The sequence below is a fragment of the Ambystoma mexicanum genome, chromosome 7p (genome assembly GCF_040938575.1).
Source record: "Ambystoma mexicanum isolate Mex_15411 chromosome 7p, UKY_AmexF1_1, whole genome shotgun sequence".
NCBI lineage: Eukaryota > Metazoa > Chordata > Amphibia > Caudata > Ambystomatidae > Ambystoma > Ambystoma mexicanum.
The window spans coordinates 534,284,465-534,303,267 of NC_090939.1; the positions used below are offsets into that span (position 1 = coordinate 534,284,465).

General features: G+C 41.1%; 1 protein-coding gene across 3 annotated transcripts in view; it reads right to left on the reverse strand.

The window, feature by feature from the left end:
- Window positions 1-18,803, reverse strand: part of MYO16 (myosin XVI) — a 3,167,675-nt gene that overhangs the window by 2,818,908 nt on the left and 329,964 nt on the right. For all 3 annotated transcript variants that reach the window (XM_069636567.1, XM_069636564.1, XM_069636566.1), the window contains exon 2: window positions 6,208-6,471. In XM_069636567.1, the coding sequence (XP_069492668.1) occupies window positions 6,208-6,433 (226 nt within the window). In that variant the 5' untranslated portion in view covers window positions 6,434-6,471. The remainder of the gene's footprint in view (window positions 1-6,207; window positions 6,472-18,803) is intronic.

The window sequence follows — 18,803 nt, forward strand, 5'->3', positions numbered from 1 at the left end:
AGTTTCGAGGGAGATGAGATTGTCTGAAAGCAAAACGAGCCTTTCAGAAGATGAAGGTGAAAGTTCTTAGCAACAGTGAGGTGAAACAAAACCACACTGGACCTCCCAATGGTTGTTGCTGAATGGCACCTACTTGCCATTGATGGCATTGGACTGCAACAGCACATCCAGATGAACCATGGGCATAATGGAGAAAGAGTCCGGAAGAGTCCACTGGAGTGCACAGACAATTGAGAATGGACCAAATGGATTGTAAACCTCTCCATCACAATGGCCAACATTTTCCAAGCTTCAGAGGACGGATTAGTGTTTGTATAGGGTAGGCAGAGAGACACATACAAAGCTATAAACTATATGTTCAAAACGATATCCTGCATGTGTCAGACGTTAGCTCTGCAAAATACCTCTTTGCTGTGCACTCGGACCTCACACCTCCTCTCTGTTGTGGCGGCCTCTGTCACCAGCCCCCCCCCCCACTCTGCATCCATGCAGTGGCGGACCAGAGGGAGCAGCCTCCATCATCCGGATTACTGGATGCCACATTGTAATGTAGGCAGACCGCGAGGGGCACTGTGGGATGTTTTTACCAATGCATCCAAGCCCTACCATAAAACTGTGCAGTACTGGCATGGAACACATCATGATGGCCAGAACTCCCCAGAGAGTGCACAGGGAAAACATGAAGAATAGGCTGCCATCCATTTTTGCCTATGTTGTGAGCACAGGAGGGCACTGCCTAAAACCACCATTGGGCTACACACACAGTAGCCTGAAACCATTGGGAATGGCAATGCTGATTGCCAAAAAGCAACTCAGAACTGTGGGGAATTCATTTTCTTAATCCCAAAAATGGTTGCAATACCGGTACTCAGCACTATCAGAAAGCCGGCGTTTTAAAACCACCAGACTTTTGTGTAAAACTGAACAAATGAAACAAAACCAGGCCAAGGAAAAACATACTAAGAGGTGGATACAATGTAAAATTACATTCTGAAATGACTTGAAGGGAGTAATTATTTAATGTACATGTAAAAATTGTAAGTTTTGATTTAAACTGGGAACTAAAGTGACATTTAGCTGAATTCTGCCTGACAACTACCCCCGACAGGAGAAACCTGCTCAGCCACTGTTCCCAGGCCTGGCTGCATCCTGCTGCCACTGCCAAAAAGGAGCTCACACCTCCCTGATTGAATTAAGGGAGGGGACCTGCAGACTGCAGGAGGTTGAACAAAGCCTTGTCCTGGACTCAGGCAAATGTTATATTGGGGGGGCGTAACGTGGCTTCCTCTTGGGAGAACTGGGAGGGGCAGTGCCTCTGCTAGCAGCTGAGCTTGGGGGAAGTGGATAAACCAGTTATTCCACCCTGTGATGTGGGAAGCCACACCCCTTTTTGACCAGGGCATATTTTTAAAAAGATGGATAATTCATAGAACGGACCTGTCAAAATTATATAAATAATATCATATTCTTGTGATTTTTCTGTGCACGTTTTAAGAGGTGTTAGGACCCTGTGGTATGTTCCTGGGGACAGTAGCGGAAAAAAAGGTTGTTACTCCAAATGTATGCATGTTAAAAATCTGACACTTTATCATCTGTAACCCATATCCCTGGTGCACATTTGTGTAAAATCTGGAAAGGTTTAGAGGTCGGTATCTGGATGAAAAGGGGAGAATTCTGTCATCAGTGGACACGACATCGTATAAAGACAGGGATCGGATGGTTTGGTGCTACAGAAAATATGTTAACTGGACCTATAATATTAGAAAAATGGTACATAGATAAATATGTATTTGGGTCAGAAATAGATTTGTGTGCAAATTGACCAGGGGAGGATCCTCTGACCCATAAACAGACCTCATCATGATGACAATCCATTTCCTTCCCCCAATCATGCGGACATACCAGTGCGTGGGTCATCACCTTCTGTGCACCCGGCTCCCCATCGACTCAAATACAATGTGCAGTCGCGTGGGGGGGCTTTGTTGGGTGTCCTGACCCACGTTTGAGCTATCATGCTGCAACATTTGGTGCTGTGGGCTTAGAAAATCCAAGATGGCCAAAAAGCCCACATGTGCGCCAGAATCTAGGAGAACCACGCAGTTTGTGCACACTAAAATAGTTGCCTAACTTGCCACCCACCAGTGCGAGCAGGATAGGCCGGGGTGCCATGAGTGAAATGTGTGTCAAAGGATCTGAATGCCAGCTCAAAATGCCTATTTTCAAACATTGCAACACATCCAAAAATCTCACTGAACACCAGCGGACATCTGTGTGCATACTAAATCTGGGAAGTTGAAGAGCCCCAAAACAATGTTCATAACAAGACTGGCTGAGCTCTGCAGGTCTGCAGCAGCCTAACTGAAACTGGATTTAAAACTACCAAAAATCGAAAATGTTTAAATTAACTGAGTGACCTACTTTTGAGTGTCACATAGTTTGTCACTGTTGAAATGTCATAGTTTTGAACTTAGAATCAGCATTCTAGCTGCATATGTAAAAATTGTCTTGACTTAAACTGGGGAACAAAAAGTGACATTTTATCTGAAACCTGGCTTAATGAAACTGAATTCTGCCTGACATCTACCCCCACAGGAGTTAAAACCTGCTCATCCACTCTTCCCCTTGCCAAAAGGAGTTGTCACCTCTCTGATTAGATTACGGGTGGAGCAGCTACAGGGAGTTGAACAAAGACCTGTCCTGGGCCCAGGCAGATGGTTTATTAGGGTGGCCGTAAAATAGCTTCCTCTTGGCAGAAGCTGGGAGGGGAAGGGTCTCTGAGCTTGGCAGAAACTGGATAAACTGGTTTCTACACCATGTGACCTGAAAAGACACACCCCTGTTGGCCAGAATATGATTCTAAGAAAGATGTATAACTCACAGTGCAGACTTGTCAAAATTATTTAAATGATACCATAATTCTTGTGATTTTTCTGTGCACGTTTTAAGATGCGTTGGGAATTTGTGTGATGTTCTGGGGCAAAACCCCACTATTTATGGATACTACAGACTCTGTGTTTAAGCTAGAGACATGGGAATTTACTGGAGTATGTATGGACAGGCCGTGTATATGTGTGTAATTTTTAATGAAGAACCAAGGTTGCATAACCCACTAAAATCGAAAAATGTTGCAGTTTCTGAATGCAAGCCCTCAGGAAGAGCAGATTTGGGACAGAGACTACCTCATGTGATAGGTAATATGTACATGCAATGACAAACCACTATGTATTTGAGAAATGTGTATTTTGATCAAATATAGATTTGTGGGCAAACTGACCAGGGGAGGATCCTCTGACCCATAAAACCTACAGCATCACTCTGACTCACAGTTCCTTCCCCAATCATGGGAGAGGGGAGAATTGGGCCAATGACAAGTTGAAAGAGGGGCTGGCTAGTGAAGCTGCACACACACCCACTTGCAAAACACATAAAAAGAGACTGCTGGGACAGGTAGAGACATTCAATTCCATTTGCTGCGGAGCATGCGGACCGACGACTTCACATCCAGAGATCCAGACTTCAAATCCATCAATCTCCAGAACCTGTAGCAGAAATTAACTCCAGAATGTGTAGTAGAGAGGCCTGAATCCACCAGATGAATCCTCTTCAGCAGGTCTCAAAACCAACCAAACTATTCAACAGCCGGGCGAGCTGTTTGAATTTTTGCCAAGAATTTTTGCAAGAACCTGTAGCAGTATTCAGAAAGCAGTGCTGTATCCGGAACCCGAGAGAACCACAAACCAGACCATTGTGAGCAGATCCGGTGTTTGACAGACCCAGAGAGCAGAGCTGACCCAGATAGCCGGGACTTCAGAACCACCCGCCGGAAGTCCCGTCCAACCTGACCAGACCGTGATGAGGCCTATTTCAAATTGATATTGTGAGTACCTAGCAGAACTGTGCAGAACCAATCTCTTAGTTAAAATAATCTAATCCAAACTATTTTAGCCTAAGTAGAACAGCCTCCTAGAAATTGTGTCATCTGTCATGTTTAAAGCTGCACAACTGTCACCTGTCAATTCTGCAGCTGCAAGCTTTCACCTGTCATTTTGAGTTTTACTTTAAATCCGAAAATCTACCTTTATTAAATCGTCCGTATCTCTGGAACCGTTTGAGCTAGGAACGTGGTTTAACTTTCATTTTAAAGCTGTGATTCTAGGCTTTCCAACGAACTTAGGCGTCCTACTCCTTATACTTTTTTCGTAAAAACGATTTACGCACTCGCGAAATTTACCGCGATTTGCGATTTTAGCTAAATTTCTCCACTTGTCAAAATAGCAGCTCCATTCTTTCTTTTGTTAAAATTCGTTTGCAACTTGGTAATAACTCATAGAGCATTGCTAAAGTGAGCCTGAACTAATACCAACAAGCATCTCTCACTCACCCTGAACCTCTAGAGGGAATTAAAAGCAATTTTAGCACCTTTTCACTTCCCTGCAAACCACATTAAAGTAATTTGCCTGTGTTTAAAACTCATCCCTGTTTTCTCTAAGCTTGCTGGGGGAACTGGAACATGTGTACTGCATTATAAAGTGTGATTTGTTGGGATTCGTGAAGACTGTGTGCTCTCCTTCCATTTCTTGGATTGCACAGGGGGGAGTGAATTGTCAAAAGAAAAAGTGATCATATTACCTTTTGCTAAAATCATAACAAGTTATTTCTGTACTGCATTTTATTCCACCTTGCATGTCCTTGAAACCATCAAGCATTTTCAGCTACCTCATCCTCTACACTACTCCTAAGTAACCAAATCAGTGTACCCCTTTAACATTATCCATTGTTGATCACGGTCATATTCTGAAGTGTGAAATCAGTTATCAATTTATTGATAAAGTGTGATAGATATATATTGTTGAATTGCCCAAATAAACCATTTAAATTTGAAAAACGAACCTACTTCTTGGCTCAGTGGGGTCAGGGGGATTCTAAGAGGGGGGTGTTATACAAGGGTTGTCATCCAGAGTACTGAACTGGACATAAAAATACATCAATAAGGGTTTTCCTCAGCATCCCAGACTAGGCATTGACTTAGCTGTAGTGTTGATTGAATATCGCTTACAGCACCCCGCGGCCTCCACAGCGCCAGATCACTGGACTTGCAGACCCAACCTCTCCGGTCCTGGGGGCACCCAGGCCAGGGCACCACAATCGCTGTGGTCAAACGGCCTCCCAAACTACCATAGACGGTGTTGCCCATCAGTGGCTTCGTCTTCATGCCGGGCCACGTGGCGGGCCCAAGGCATGCTGCGCCGCACCAGCATGGTGCAAGGCGACACTGGAGTCAGCTCTGGATTGAATGACGAGCCGGAACCGGTCCGTCCCTTTTACTTCCACAGTCACATGCTTACCCCATGTGACCATGACGCCAACACTGGAAGGTACCATGTCCCCCAGAAGGGGTGACAAGCAACACACTCACTCTCCTGCAAACATGAGTTGTGTTTCTTGGGGGGAAGGAGGGACATTCTGGCAGCACTGGAGCATGTGCTTCACAGAGATTTATGGCCATGGTACAGATAGGAGGATTAGCAATCTGGGAGCACTGGAGCAGAAGCTGGGCTGGGGTTATTGCTTGGGCTCGACCAGTCAAACCCACAAGGACTGTACTCAGGGTCCCACAGAGCAAATGGCTCTGTGAGCGGAGCTGCAGGTCAGCAAGCGGTCTTGAACCCCAGTGCAGGACACCACAGGCAGATACACCGCAGCCTAATGTCCTTACCCCATCAAAAAACATAATTTCTGATCTGGATACAGAATCTGAAATGTTTAGAATGTGCTCTGTTCATTTAAACCTTGGCTATGTATTACAGTGTTTTTTTTCTACAAGTTGCATTTCACGCAAAACCATAATTGTGTCCTGCCAGTGGCTTTTTTGCTGCATGTTTGCAAACGAGCAACATTGCCCGCAAGACATTGCTTTAAAGAATGATTTCCTTAAATCTGCCTCTGCCCTAAATGAATCACCACCTTTGTCAGTAAAAATCTTTCAACTTAAAAATAAATTAAAAGCCATCCACACATATATCAGCTTAGAAGCAACATATAGATGTAGCCAATTGTAAAACGGCGCCCTTGTCCATTGACTGCTGTCTGTTTCGTCAATTCTTGAAACACCAGTTCTTCACTTGAGCCTTATTTGTCACGAACAAGCCCATGCCTTTTGTGATGACTAAACATGAAAATAAAGCTGGAATTGTAGGTTTACTCTACCTTCCTTGTCATCATGATATCGCACCGCATCCTGTATTGTGTCGGAAAGGCTGAAGTGCACTGCACGAGTCTTCCCCTGCTTCAGATTGTTCTTGTACCCATCCTGTTTATGAAGGGCCTTTTCCCGTTCGTAGTAGGCTTTTAGTTGGTCACATCGCATGCGTTTCACCAGCCGCTGACGCTGGCCCAGTGGGAGGGACTCCAGCAAGCACTGGTCAATTTCCATGTCATGAGATCGAAAAACATTACAGAGTTGGAAACAACCTGCAACAAATGAAGAAGGTACACGTTAATGCATACTCATCAATTGGTATTCACCTCTCATCAGTTCAGCGTAAATCAGCATATCCTTTATGTTAATATCAACCCAGTACTTATACATCAGCTGCTTCACTGCTTTATATGAGGTTAAACATACAGATGATACCACTGAAATGATTTAATACCGAAACAGCGTCTTTAAAAGGTGCATGCTAAGAAATGACAGTCTTTCCAAATGTATGCACGCTCACTCCAGTGCTTAACGAGACACTCAAAAACGATACCTTTCTAAACGTCTATGTATTCACTTCGTGTTAACAATTCCTTGCAGGCATTGTTACTAAGCACTATAGATCAGAGACCACAAGTTGACTAAATATTGCCAGATATCTGATGAACAACATTGCCAAATACTTCTGCGACCATACCACATCACAGCAAAACAAATGTTTGTCAGCAAACACACATCACATGCTTCATATGCCACACATTAAAGAGTTAGCACGTGACCATCAATTCTCGATCATTTTGATATATTCAGTGCATGTCCTAAAGACAAAAGCCGCACAGTTTGGCCTAAGAGAACACAAATCCCAAACATGAAAGGCGTGCCAAGAAGGTTTGAGCAGTGGGCCTCCAGTAACATCAATCGGACACTGAGAAAAACCTCACAACCTAATGTTTCTTAGTTTGAACTGACTTGCCCATTTCATCATCTCAGAGATTGTGGAGAAGCTATACCTTTAGGCAATGAGAAGTTAAACAACACTTCACCTGAGGAGGAGCCACACACCCTGTTAGTTACTGCTAATGTCTAAATCTAGCTACCGAGTAATGCAAACTGTTTCCAAGCAACCAGCTGTCATATCAATTGAATGGCATTTACAAGACCAGCATATTTGATGTTGCCTCCATTGAGGTGTGATAGAGAGCCTCACACTTTGCTCGTGTGTAGTGCTACCTGGCAATGAAAGAGTAGTGGCACTGCTGCTCATCGTGTTCTCCATAAATTACAGCAAAATTCTATAAAGGCTAGCTATTAGTAGCTTAAAACCCGAGAACACAATGGTGGGAAAGTGTTAGAATTGCTTTAATTTTTAATAAGGAAATGAGAATTTGTATTGAAACATTGATTAGTCATTGCCTCCATTCATTTGTGTCATGTTCAGGATTAACATTTATCAATTGTAATATTCTGTGTCACCCTACTGTGCCCCGGTGCTATAACATGCACCTTCAACCTACGCTTGATCGACAAAGAGATTTAAAAGAAAAAAGGACACACATATAGCAGTGGCTCATTGTATTCATTTTCATCATTTCAATGAACACTCTAGCCTGCTACAATTTACAAGCACACTCTGTGCTAATATATTCATTAAACAGGTCTATATCGGACTCTTCTTCAATGGACTATCCAAAATCCTGAGGAAACCTCAGACCGTTCGATCCAGGTTATAAAGTACCTCTGGATGTAAGGTGTTGGACACACAGGGTCTGATTTACAAAGCGTTTTTCAATCAGCTTTTGCCATAGAAAAATGCTTTTATGTATTTATTATTTATTATTATAGTTGTATACAGTTAATAGAACTTTAACAACTTTTTTATCATCTAGAAAACAAAACTTTTAGAATATGTACATATATATACTTTACACATATACCTTACATAGTCTTCATTTCATATACATTCCTAATTTAAGATTACAAATATTTAAGATTACAAGTATTTGAGCATTGTCGAACACCCGCTATAGAAATCAAACACTCGTTTGAATTCTAAATTCTAAAATCAATTTCGTCTACATAACATGTTCAAAAACAATTTGTAACCAAATACGTAAAGCGGTTATCAAGGGCTTCTTGTGTGGAGATAAAATAAAGTAAAACATATTATTTGCAACTGTAAACCCATCATGCTATAATTCTCAACCTAAATGTCCAAGGCAAAACTGAGCAATATAACAAAAGGTGCAGAAGTACATATACAATCAAAATCACCCATTTCTCGTTACAACACTCCAATTAGACTCAGCCACAGACCATACCCTATATAATGCGAGGTGCAAAATGCTTTTGCAAATCAGGCCCACAATCTTCTTATAGAGACTCTTTCTCTAGAGAAACTACAACGATTGCAAACCCTGATTAGTGTGACCCTGATCGAAAAATTCTATTTCTTTTGGCAAGGTTTGTAAATGAGCTACCCATCAAGTTAAATGCATGCTTTACAAATGTCCAAATATCACACAGCTCTCGACGGAGATTCCAAAAAGGAGTCATATACAGACATGAAAGAATACATGACACCCTTCTTATTCTCATCGATATTGATGAGGTGCAAAATCACAGTGAATGTCACATAAAAAGGTCAGGTGGGTGAAGGAGTTCTTCTCATTTGGCAGCAGAGTGCTCTGAAAGACTGGAATGTTCAACCCATGCACAAAACCGACGACTTTGTGGAAAAATTGGAAAGTTGACCACCATAGAACAAGTCACTGAGTGACAGAAAAGACACACCCTTGGAGATCTGAGGAAACTACTTAGAACACTATGCAGACGAATGCTTAGCTTGTCTGAGGATCGTTATATGCACAATCATATATTTGCTATTTGTGTTATAGCTTACTGTTTCTTGACGTGTGTTTATTTTCTCCTTTTATTACAACACTGTGATGACACTATTGTGCCCTAAAATTCACCAAGCTTTGAATAGATATAATAGTGTATAAAAGGAAAATATAAATCTTAAAAATGTAACGTTCCTGTATAACATATATATTGTAATAAAAAAGTATATTGCAATTGTGATTCATCCAAAGATTCCTCATTCATTATGAGATCAAAGACTCCCTCAAGGTGGGGATGGGGCGATGCATTGATAATTCGTAAAGTTTGCCCATGGGTAATGTTGCAAAATGTCATATGTTCCTACACATTCTCATCTTAGTGGCTCTCTCCAGATGTTCACATGCTTCAGCATACAGGACAGGCTCCATTTTGTGAGCAATATTCTCATCATCTCCCATAAGAAACATATAAGGTGGAAACAGCCAAAGGCCCTGGCCACTGGACATGTTCAAAGGCCTTGGCTAGTGGCCTCGTATTGTTTTAAAATATACAGTGGACACGGCCGTAGGCTTTGTCTAGTGGGACAGAAAGCTATGTATAGTGGCCACCACCAAAGGTGGTGGGCACCGAGTGGGTCCAAAAGAAACATTTTGGGGGAACATGTACAGTGGACAAGAAGGATCATAATGGCTAGTGGTCTGGTAGTATTTTTAGGTATACAGTGGGCACAGCCAAAGCCTAGTGGGTCCAAAAGAAATGTATTGTGGTAACATGACTGGCCATGGCCAGAAAAAAAAACAATGGTACGACAAAACCCTTCAAATTCACAGAAAAAAGGTTAGTTAAGGTGCAGTTAAGTTTAACAGATGTAATGCAACAAAACCCTCGAATTCAGCAGATGTGGGAAGTCATGACGAGTTTAACTCAGCGTGTTCCCAATGTAAAGCCCATGAGCACGTACCTATTATTAGAGAAGGGATTCACAATGACATACAAAATGGCATTATGGGGTCATCAACTGGAGCACGCTGAGTTAAGCTGGTCATGACTTCCCAAATCCACTGAATTTCAAGGGTTTTGCTTTGTTGAATCTGGTCAACTCAACTGTACCTTAACTAATGTTTTTTCAGTGAATTATGGGGTGGTGATAGCCGTCCTATAGTTAGGGTGAGTCGGACTCCCATAAGAACCCCTCAAAATTCTATCTTTAATAACTTTTGATTTGAGTAATGGATTTGACAGAAATGTTGAAAGTGATTAAGGATTCGTGCTCCCCCTCCCAGACTGCAAAGTTTTGTAAAGATGTGTAAAAATTAAAAAGTTATTAAGAAGACAAACCTTTTTTTCCCCAAAAATGCGGCCTAATTCCCATTCATTTTCCCATAGACAAGCATGGTACATTTTTGTCAAAGCGCACAGCCCAAACCCCTGTACGATTTGGACTAGGTACAAAATAACTTGGGCAAAAAGTGTTTACTCGCAATCCATGCATGCTTTGGGGTTATTCCATGCAGTAGTTATTTACACATTTGACGGAGAAGGGGGTGACCCCTCCTCAAAATCGACCGCTATATGGGGATTTACTGGAAACCAGAGGTTTTTAGAAATGAAATGACTGCCATCTTGGTTTTTTCTCAATGCGAGAGATATCCACAGCTATAGCCGAAGTTAGGGGAAATGAAACACAGGAAAAAAGCTGTTTGCAGTTCAAAGCACATGCAAATGCCCTCAGGCTCGAGGAGGTGGGCTGGCTAAAGAGCATCAAGTGAAATGTCGGATTTGGAGGGGTTCTAGGGACTGAGTTTGCAACAGGAAGCTTTCTGTTGCCTTGGCTATAGCCTTGAATAGCCGACATCTCAAAGCAAACTGTGTCACAGAAACAGTGTATAGTGGGGGAAGGAGAGAGGAGGGGAGATGAGGAGGCTATCTGTTGGGGGAGCTGGCACAGATGAGGGGGCCACTTGGTGACAGCTTGAGGGGGACAGGAAATCATTTCTTTTCAGTAATTCTGCTGATATTTGTGGCTATATTTGAGGCTTGAAAGCACTACCTGTAACCAAGGGTAAGAATGGTTCCGTGCCCGCGGCTATACATTTTGGCGTGTCAGTGTTTTATTTCTTTTTGAAAGTTATTTTTATAGGTATAGTGATGTTGGGGGTGAAAAATCACTGGCCATTACCAAAGGCCATGGCAAGCGACACAGTAGGTATTTGGGCGTTTGATCCATTTGGCTGTGTGTTTTCAGACTTTCGTACATATGAGACTGTAGAAAAGAAACTGAAGAACGTAGTTTCAAAAAATGAATACAAAAAGGAGCCACCTTACTCTAGTTTTAGATGCCCTATCCACTGTATTTTAGTATGTCTTTTGGCATCATTCAATTATATCTTGTGCCTATAAAATCTATAGGTATAGGGTGGAGGGAATAGTCGCATCAAAGCTTTAAGGGCGGTTCGCCTCATAGTTACTTAACCAAATGGTCAAGTCCAGAGTTAAGGCATTTTACAATACAACTTCGCTTCAACATCTTGCAGACCAAAGAATGTACCAGTCATTGGAAAAATGCTATGACACAAGATGATCTATGTAGATGTTGTAGTCTTGAGGTAGAGACTTGCCGCCATGTAACAATTTCTTGTACAGCATTGGACAATCATTATTGGAAGGGATACAGGAGTTTTGTTAGATCCTTGGATAATGTAAGTGAGGACCAATTCTGGGCTACATTTTGGGCTACATTGGTGGGGGCACAATCAGTTGTGATAAATACAGCAGCTCTTGCCATTTGGAAGCTTGTCATTAATGAGAAATAGGCGAGGTAAAGCACACAATGAATTTCTACCTTGATAAGACGATGAAATGTTAAAATTGATTGTAGGATATCATGCACGTGATTAATGAGTATTAATTACATTGTTTGTTTTTATTCTGTGTTTTAACATGGAAATGTAGGTTTATTTTGTTATGGAGAACTTTAAAATAAATGTTTTTTTCTGTTTTCTTATTTTAGAATGTTGATATATACAAGTGTGTTTAAAGTTTTGTTATTAAACTAATGCACAATAAAAGGAAAAAGAAATAATTAAAAATAAATGTTGGTTTATTATTGTATTGTATTTGTGTATTTATATGTGATAAGTAGTCCTTAAAAGGACTGTTTTTGTGGTATACTGAGTGCAGTATTTTAGCAAATTTGGAGTACTGATTGGATGTCATGAAGGAACACTGCATGTACTTCATCAGTTAGGTGTACTCTATCATGTCTATAGAAATTGGCCATGAAATCCATCATTGGTTGTGGTCTCTCATGTATGCTGAAACTAGTTTATTAACATTTCTCCATGATTTCTCAATTCTACCATTAAATCTGGTGGTCCATCACCATTTTTGCCTCTGAGTCAAAATGGAAAAGAGAACGAAGCTGTGAGGAAATAGTTCCATTTGCTTTCCCATGTCTTGTTTCATCATTAAAGTAAGGGAGACACCTCATACATACCCCATATAATTGTCTCCACAATGAATTTACTTCTCAGACTTAATAATTTTGGAAAAACCTGGCACCAATGCATTCCCCACAATCCAAACCATTTGATTGTAAATGCTCTCAAACCTGGGTCCATGTTAATTTTTAGTTTCTCACAAAAAGCCAGTAACCAAAACAGCCAACTGTCACTGATCAGCCACACAGTTTTCAAACCAGCCATGATATCTGCAGTCTCTCTCTGTTTCCAGGATATTTGATTCCTAGTTTGAATTTCTAGTAGTATGTATGAGCAGGGTATGTATGATGTGTGTGTTTTTGAGTTTCGAATTGGTTGATGGTGCTGTTGTAATTAGCTGTGGCTATCCAGCAGCCACTCAGGGCATGGCGTTGAAACCTGTGGATAGATGTGGTACCTTGTCCTGCTGTGTCTATATTGTGGCAAATGGCACGTAATGCATTTGTGGACATGTGGTAGCTGTGGCTATCTGACATTTTGAGTGGAATAGCAACCTAGATGTATTGAGTGTTTTGGGGGATTGCAAGAGACCAGAGGAGTGGAGGAGGACCATGGGGAGTGGAGGGAGGCTGGTAGGCATGTTAAGGACACTTGGTTGGGGGAGTGGAATTACATATTTGTATTTGTAGTTTGTTTAGTATAGCCGTGGCTAACAGCAAACAGACATGCAGGGCTTTTCTATAACGGTGTCTATTGAAAAGCACGTGTGTAGGCATGTCATTTTATTCATTGCACACATAGGCATGGCCATATTTGAAACACATTTATGAACTATAAATTGTCTGTGCAATAATCATATTTGTATGTGGAAGATACGGTACAGAATTGTATTTGTGTTTGTTATGTTATCTGCGCAGGTGTTCTCTTATATCATTTGAAGGTTTGAAGGCCGATTTAGTTTGGTTTTTGGCTTTCAGAAAAATGTACATGTAGCAGCAGATACAAAACAAGATCTGTAGCCGCATCAAATAGCTGTGGCTATGAAAGATTGTAACGCTCACCTGATTCTCGCAGAGGCGCCGGTCTTGACTGGGCAACTACCGTATCTTCAAAGGTGATGTGTAGCACCCGGTTGGCTCTTTGGGCTGGACCTCTGTGCACTGTATGCCTGACTTCAAGAGTGAGATGTCTGCAGATAGAAAATATGGGATTAATGAACTGGGGTTATTGGGGTGTCCCTATCTCTTCCCTTTTTTGCTCTCCTGTAGACCCCCAAAGGTTAACGCTCTCACCTTAGGTAAGTGAATGCCGAGCTCTCCATCTGCCTCGGGGCAGGGTGCTGTAACCAGTTTCTTCACTGGGTATTTAGCGCAGGCCTCTTGACTTCAGAGGACTGCTGTCCGTCGTTTACTGCACGAACGGTAAGTTTCGAGTAATTCTATTGTCTTTAAAGTCTTTAGTAATGATGTCTCTTGTTTTGCAGGGTTCCGGCGATGGCGGATGATGGGCTGAAGTGAGTTGAAGATGGAGTCCGTGTGATGAATAGAAGCGCCTGGAAGCACGTAAGTAAGCGCTTGTTGCCAGCTTCACGATGCGCTCTAACTGTCTTTTTATTTTGCAGGTACGAGTTCGGAGCGGCTGCAGGGTGCCGGAATACCCACTGGGTTAGATGTGGAAAGGAGTAATGGCACGTGAGTATTAAAGTTCCCCAATGTCTTTAAACGCACCTTGTTTTGTCTTTCAGATGCGGGATGCAGCGCCGAAGGCCTCCGGAGCGTGCGAAGAGTTGGTAAGCTTTTGTCTTTCAGATGCCGGAATGCAGTGTGAAGACCTCCGGAGCGCACGAAGAGTAGGTAAGCCTTTGTCTTTCAGATGCCGGAATGCTAACCTGTTCTTTCTTGTCTTTATAGGTGTTGCTGAAGACTGGATTCAGGATGGTAAGCCTTTTTCCCTTAGGCCCAGGATCCGATGCAGAAGACACAATGAGCGTTCTGCTGCAGAGGATGCAGAATAACGCAAAGCAAGATTCATCCACCGGGTGTGGTTTAAATAGCCTCCTGTAGTGCTTAGGTGTCTCCTTCCACAGCCACGCCTAGGTAAGAAAAGAGTTCCTGCTTTCCAGAAGAGTTCCAGTGTTCTGAATCTAGGGAGTGGCTCCTGCACCACCCAACAGGAAAAGTAGTTCCAAACAGAAGAGGATCAGAGGCTCAACTGGCAGGCAAGTAAGCAGCATGGTCTGCTGCAGGTAAGTCCACCCAAGCATTATGAGCCCGGCGCTTCCAGCGCTGGGACTGGGGATATTTATGAGCCTGGTGCCACTGGCGCCAGGACTGGGTCCAAAAGGTCCCAATTGGGACTGCTTGGCACTCGGAACCTGGGTTATGGATCTGCTTCCAAGGGAGTTGGGAAAACCCTGACCTTTTGGAAGCAGAGATCATGACAAAGATGTTGGGTGGGGGAAACATAGATTTTGTGAGATTCATTGCTTGTTATTGGTTGTTGTTACTTTTCTAGTTGTGTAGTTCTCAATTTCTGTTTGAAAATACTTGAAATATTTGTAAAACAACTGAAGATATAATACACTTTAAAATATTTGTGTTGCTCGTATAGACATTTGATATTAGGCAGATAAAGTATATCTGTTTGGTGAATGATATTTGTTCCTTACAATATTATTGTTAGTCTCATTTTACATAAATATAAAAAGGTGTATTTTCTTCTGGTTAAGATTTTTCAGTATCTTCTTTTTTAACGTCTACCTCTGTAGGGTAATTGTCCTCCAGCCATTGCATGCAGTTTTCCATTTTAGTGTGATAGAAAGAAAGACTGATTGTCACTTCAGATATTAGAGTGAGCAATGGATGAAGAGTACATTGAGTGAGAAGGTGGAATTTGTGTATTTACTTTCTTTTTGGTTGTTCATTGTCTGTGTGTTGGGTGGCTTCCAATAGGATTTCAAGAATCATAGATGCTGTTGAATTGTTGAACTTATCAGAGAATGTATTTTTGAGCGATGTTTATACATGGAAAAAAACTGTAGATTATATTGTATTATTGTTTTAAGAGTACATTTTTATTACTTGAGAGTGAGGTTTAGTTTTAGAAGATTGTGGTATTTTTGAGGTTTTTGTTTGTTTGATTGAATATTTGAAACATACAGCCAATATCAGAAGGAGAGGAATTTCATTGTTCAGAAGACTGTAAGAATTTTGAGAATGGGGTTCATAGTGATGTTGAGGACACAGGTGATGTGTTTTCAAAGCATTGGCTTACATTGTTTTTTTGGTTGTATAATATTATTTTCGATGGAGTGTTTGAGATAAGAAGTTTACGCTGCAATTGTAGACACATATTTTTGACAGGGAGCACAGGATTTGTTCTCTTTGAGAAAAAAAAATGAAATGTACCATGATTTATTTAAATGTAATAGAGGTGAAGAGTATTTCTCTGATTGAAAATATATTTGTTGGTTATATATTGGCAAAATATCCCAAAGGCTCTTTCAAAAGCCACCCAGATAACTTTTTAAGTATATTGGAAATGGAAAATACCATTGATGCCTTTTTTTAAAATAGTCGCGGTTATGACAGCAGCCAATGAAACTTTGTGCCCTGTCAGAAGGATTATAGCCACGGATACAACAAAGCCAATGGGACATTGTTTATTTTTGGTGGGTGTAGCCATGTCTATCACTATCGCCTTAACAGCGGGTACGGCAATTCCAATTTCTGTGCATTGATCATGTCATTTCATTGATTTTACAATACATAATTTTACATGTGTTCCTGGTTCTATGGCCTTGTGTACCTTCATGTGGTTTGAATTGTTACACCTTGTCAATATGTCTTTTTGAATCTGTAAAAATGTTACGGGTAGCCGTGGCTACAAGCGATTGACCCAGTCCGTGGCTATGAATGGTCTACTCGTTCGTTGTACTTTGTGGCGGGCTTTGTTAGCCGCAGTCATGAACCTGCTCATTTTCCCCCAGTTATAGCTGTTTGTATTTTGGTGAAGTGATCATATTATTTTATGGATGTTTTATCATATATTTTTACATGTGTTTCTGTTTGGATGTTCTTAACTCAAGGCATGTGTGCTTTAAATGTGAAACCTTTGCAATTTGTCTTTTCAGGCACATTTGAAAAATGCATGTTTACCAGCATCTATAGGTGGGTCCTCGGTGTGTAACCAGGGTTATAGCCGTCATTATGTAATTTGTCAAATTAAGATTTGTTTTTTTAATTTAATTGTGTTTGTACATGTTCTAAAAGTATACTTTGGAAGGATTTGGTTGGGGTTTATTGACTATTATAGGTTTCAATAAACATGTGTTGGGCATTTCACTTTCACTTTTTTCCACTTTTTGCAATTGATTTCTGAAAGCTATGAAATTGAGCTTTTTGTGAACTTTTGACATTCTGATTCCAGTACCCAGAGTGTGCACATGGTCTGTGCTTGGCTATTGTGAAGATCTATTCATTATTTGGAGCAGCTGAAGGTGAGTGATTGTGTATTTTCCTATATTTTATGTATATTATGAATTGTTCTTTATTGGCTCCTAGTGTACATCGGGTGCTGCATGTTAGCTGAGTACCTCCAGGTGAAATTCACTCGCTATGTCCCCACCCGTTCTTTCCGCTCAGCCTCTGCCGGCTGGCTGTCGGTCCCCACGTTTTGTAGGTCACGCATTGGTGGCAGTGATTTTTCTATTGTAGCCACCCAAATGTGGAATGACCTCTTCTCCCTCTTCTGCGACAAGATACCTCTGGGTGAAAGTTGCACTCTATACATTTTATTAACATAGCATAACATAGGAAAAATTAAGTATGTTTAGGTGTCTGATTTAGTCAAGTTTATAAGTATTGTTTGGAAAGTAGGGTTTTCCATATTTTAGTTCAGTGTTCCTAGGTGAGTGATGAAGTAGTATCACATGTTATGCTATTGTTATGTGTGACAAAAAAGATATGTGCAATTAAAGGTTGTTTCTCATTGACAGATGTGATTTGAATGGGGGTGCATAAGAAACCCTGGTGTCAACCAAGCAGCATAACTCTACCCTTGACAAATATTTCAGCTGTTTATGTGGTTTGTATTTGGATATTAAGGCGTTTTCTGTGACCCTATATCAGTGATTTTCTATTGTGTTAGAATTGTGGAAGTGTTTTAATGTGCCTTTAAATTTGAGAGGTTTTATGAGGCAGTGCACTTATGAATGCACTTATGAATGTTAACATCATAACTTGGTTATGATGTTGGACAATGGGGGTCCCAGATCCTTTTAACCTTCTTATCTTTATTTCTACAATGTCCCTGTCAATCGGGAGAATGATATTACCCATTTTACACCCTTTGTACAGAGCACAAAATGATTCAAAACTAAAGTTGTTAACAAATGCACAATGTACACTGAGGATCATCAATATGGTTAGTCACTTTCTTCGCTTTATGCCCTTTCGCTGTACTCAGCATTTCCCCTATATTTCTATTATCTTCTCCTTTATCACTGCACTCATCCTTTGCCATCTGGCATTCCGGGTCGACCGTTTCCAACACTTAATCCAATTGTGGTATTTGCTCTTTATTGCCTTAATCCGACTAATCAGCATGAAGGGTTCTGAGACAGTTTTTTTTAACATGCGAAATGTCTCTACATAATAGGCATTTAGTGTCCCTTTCTCCCTATTGAATACTCTATCCCCTTTTGCCCTTCATAAATGGCATACTTTCTTTTAGTCGAGGGGATTGGTGAGTGATCCATTCTTCAGTGTAAATCTCTGATTTTTCTTCAAACAATTGAAGGCTACCTTCACTAATATACCCCATATACACATTCACTTTTTCTGTACTTTTAAAAGACAAATAAATGTGATTTCCTGCTGAATTGACATCTACATCACCAAACTTAATGTGTTCATTTTCCGGCCTAACCGATGAAATGTTCATTATCAAAACTGCACGATCACTATGCAGATTACTTTGCACCATTAAGCATTTTACCATGGGCAATAGTCCCAGACTAGAATACAAATTATGCAAAGTGGCGCTCTTGTTGCCACTAGCCCATGTATACTTGGCAGGTCGATTGCACATTATTTGACCATTGAACATAACAATCTGCCAACCTTTCAGGAATTCCATCCATAGCCTGCTTGTTCCTCTTGTTCTGGAGCATTACACTTTTAGTTTGGACACACTTAGATACCACACATATCCCTTTACTCAAGTAATGTGCATTTAAGTCCCCTCCCAACAGGATCAAATCTCCATTTTCTCCCTTTATCCACTCAACCAACAACTCAGAGATACTTTCAAATATATCCTCC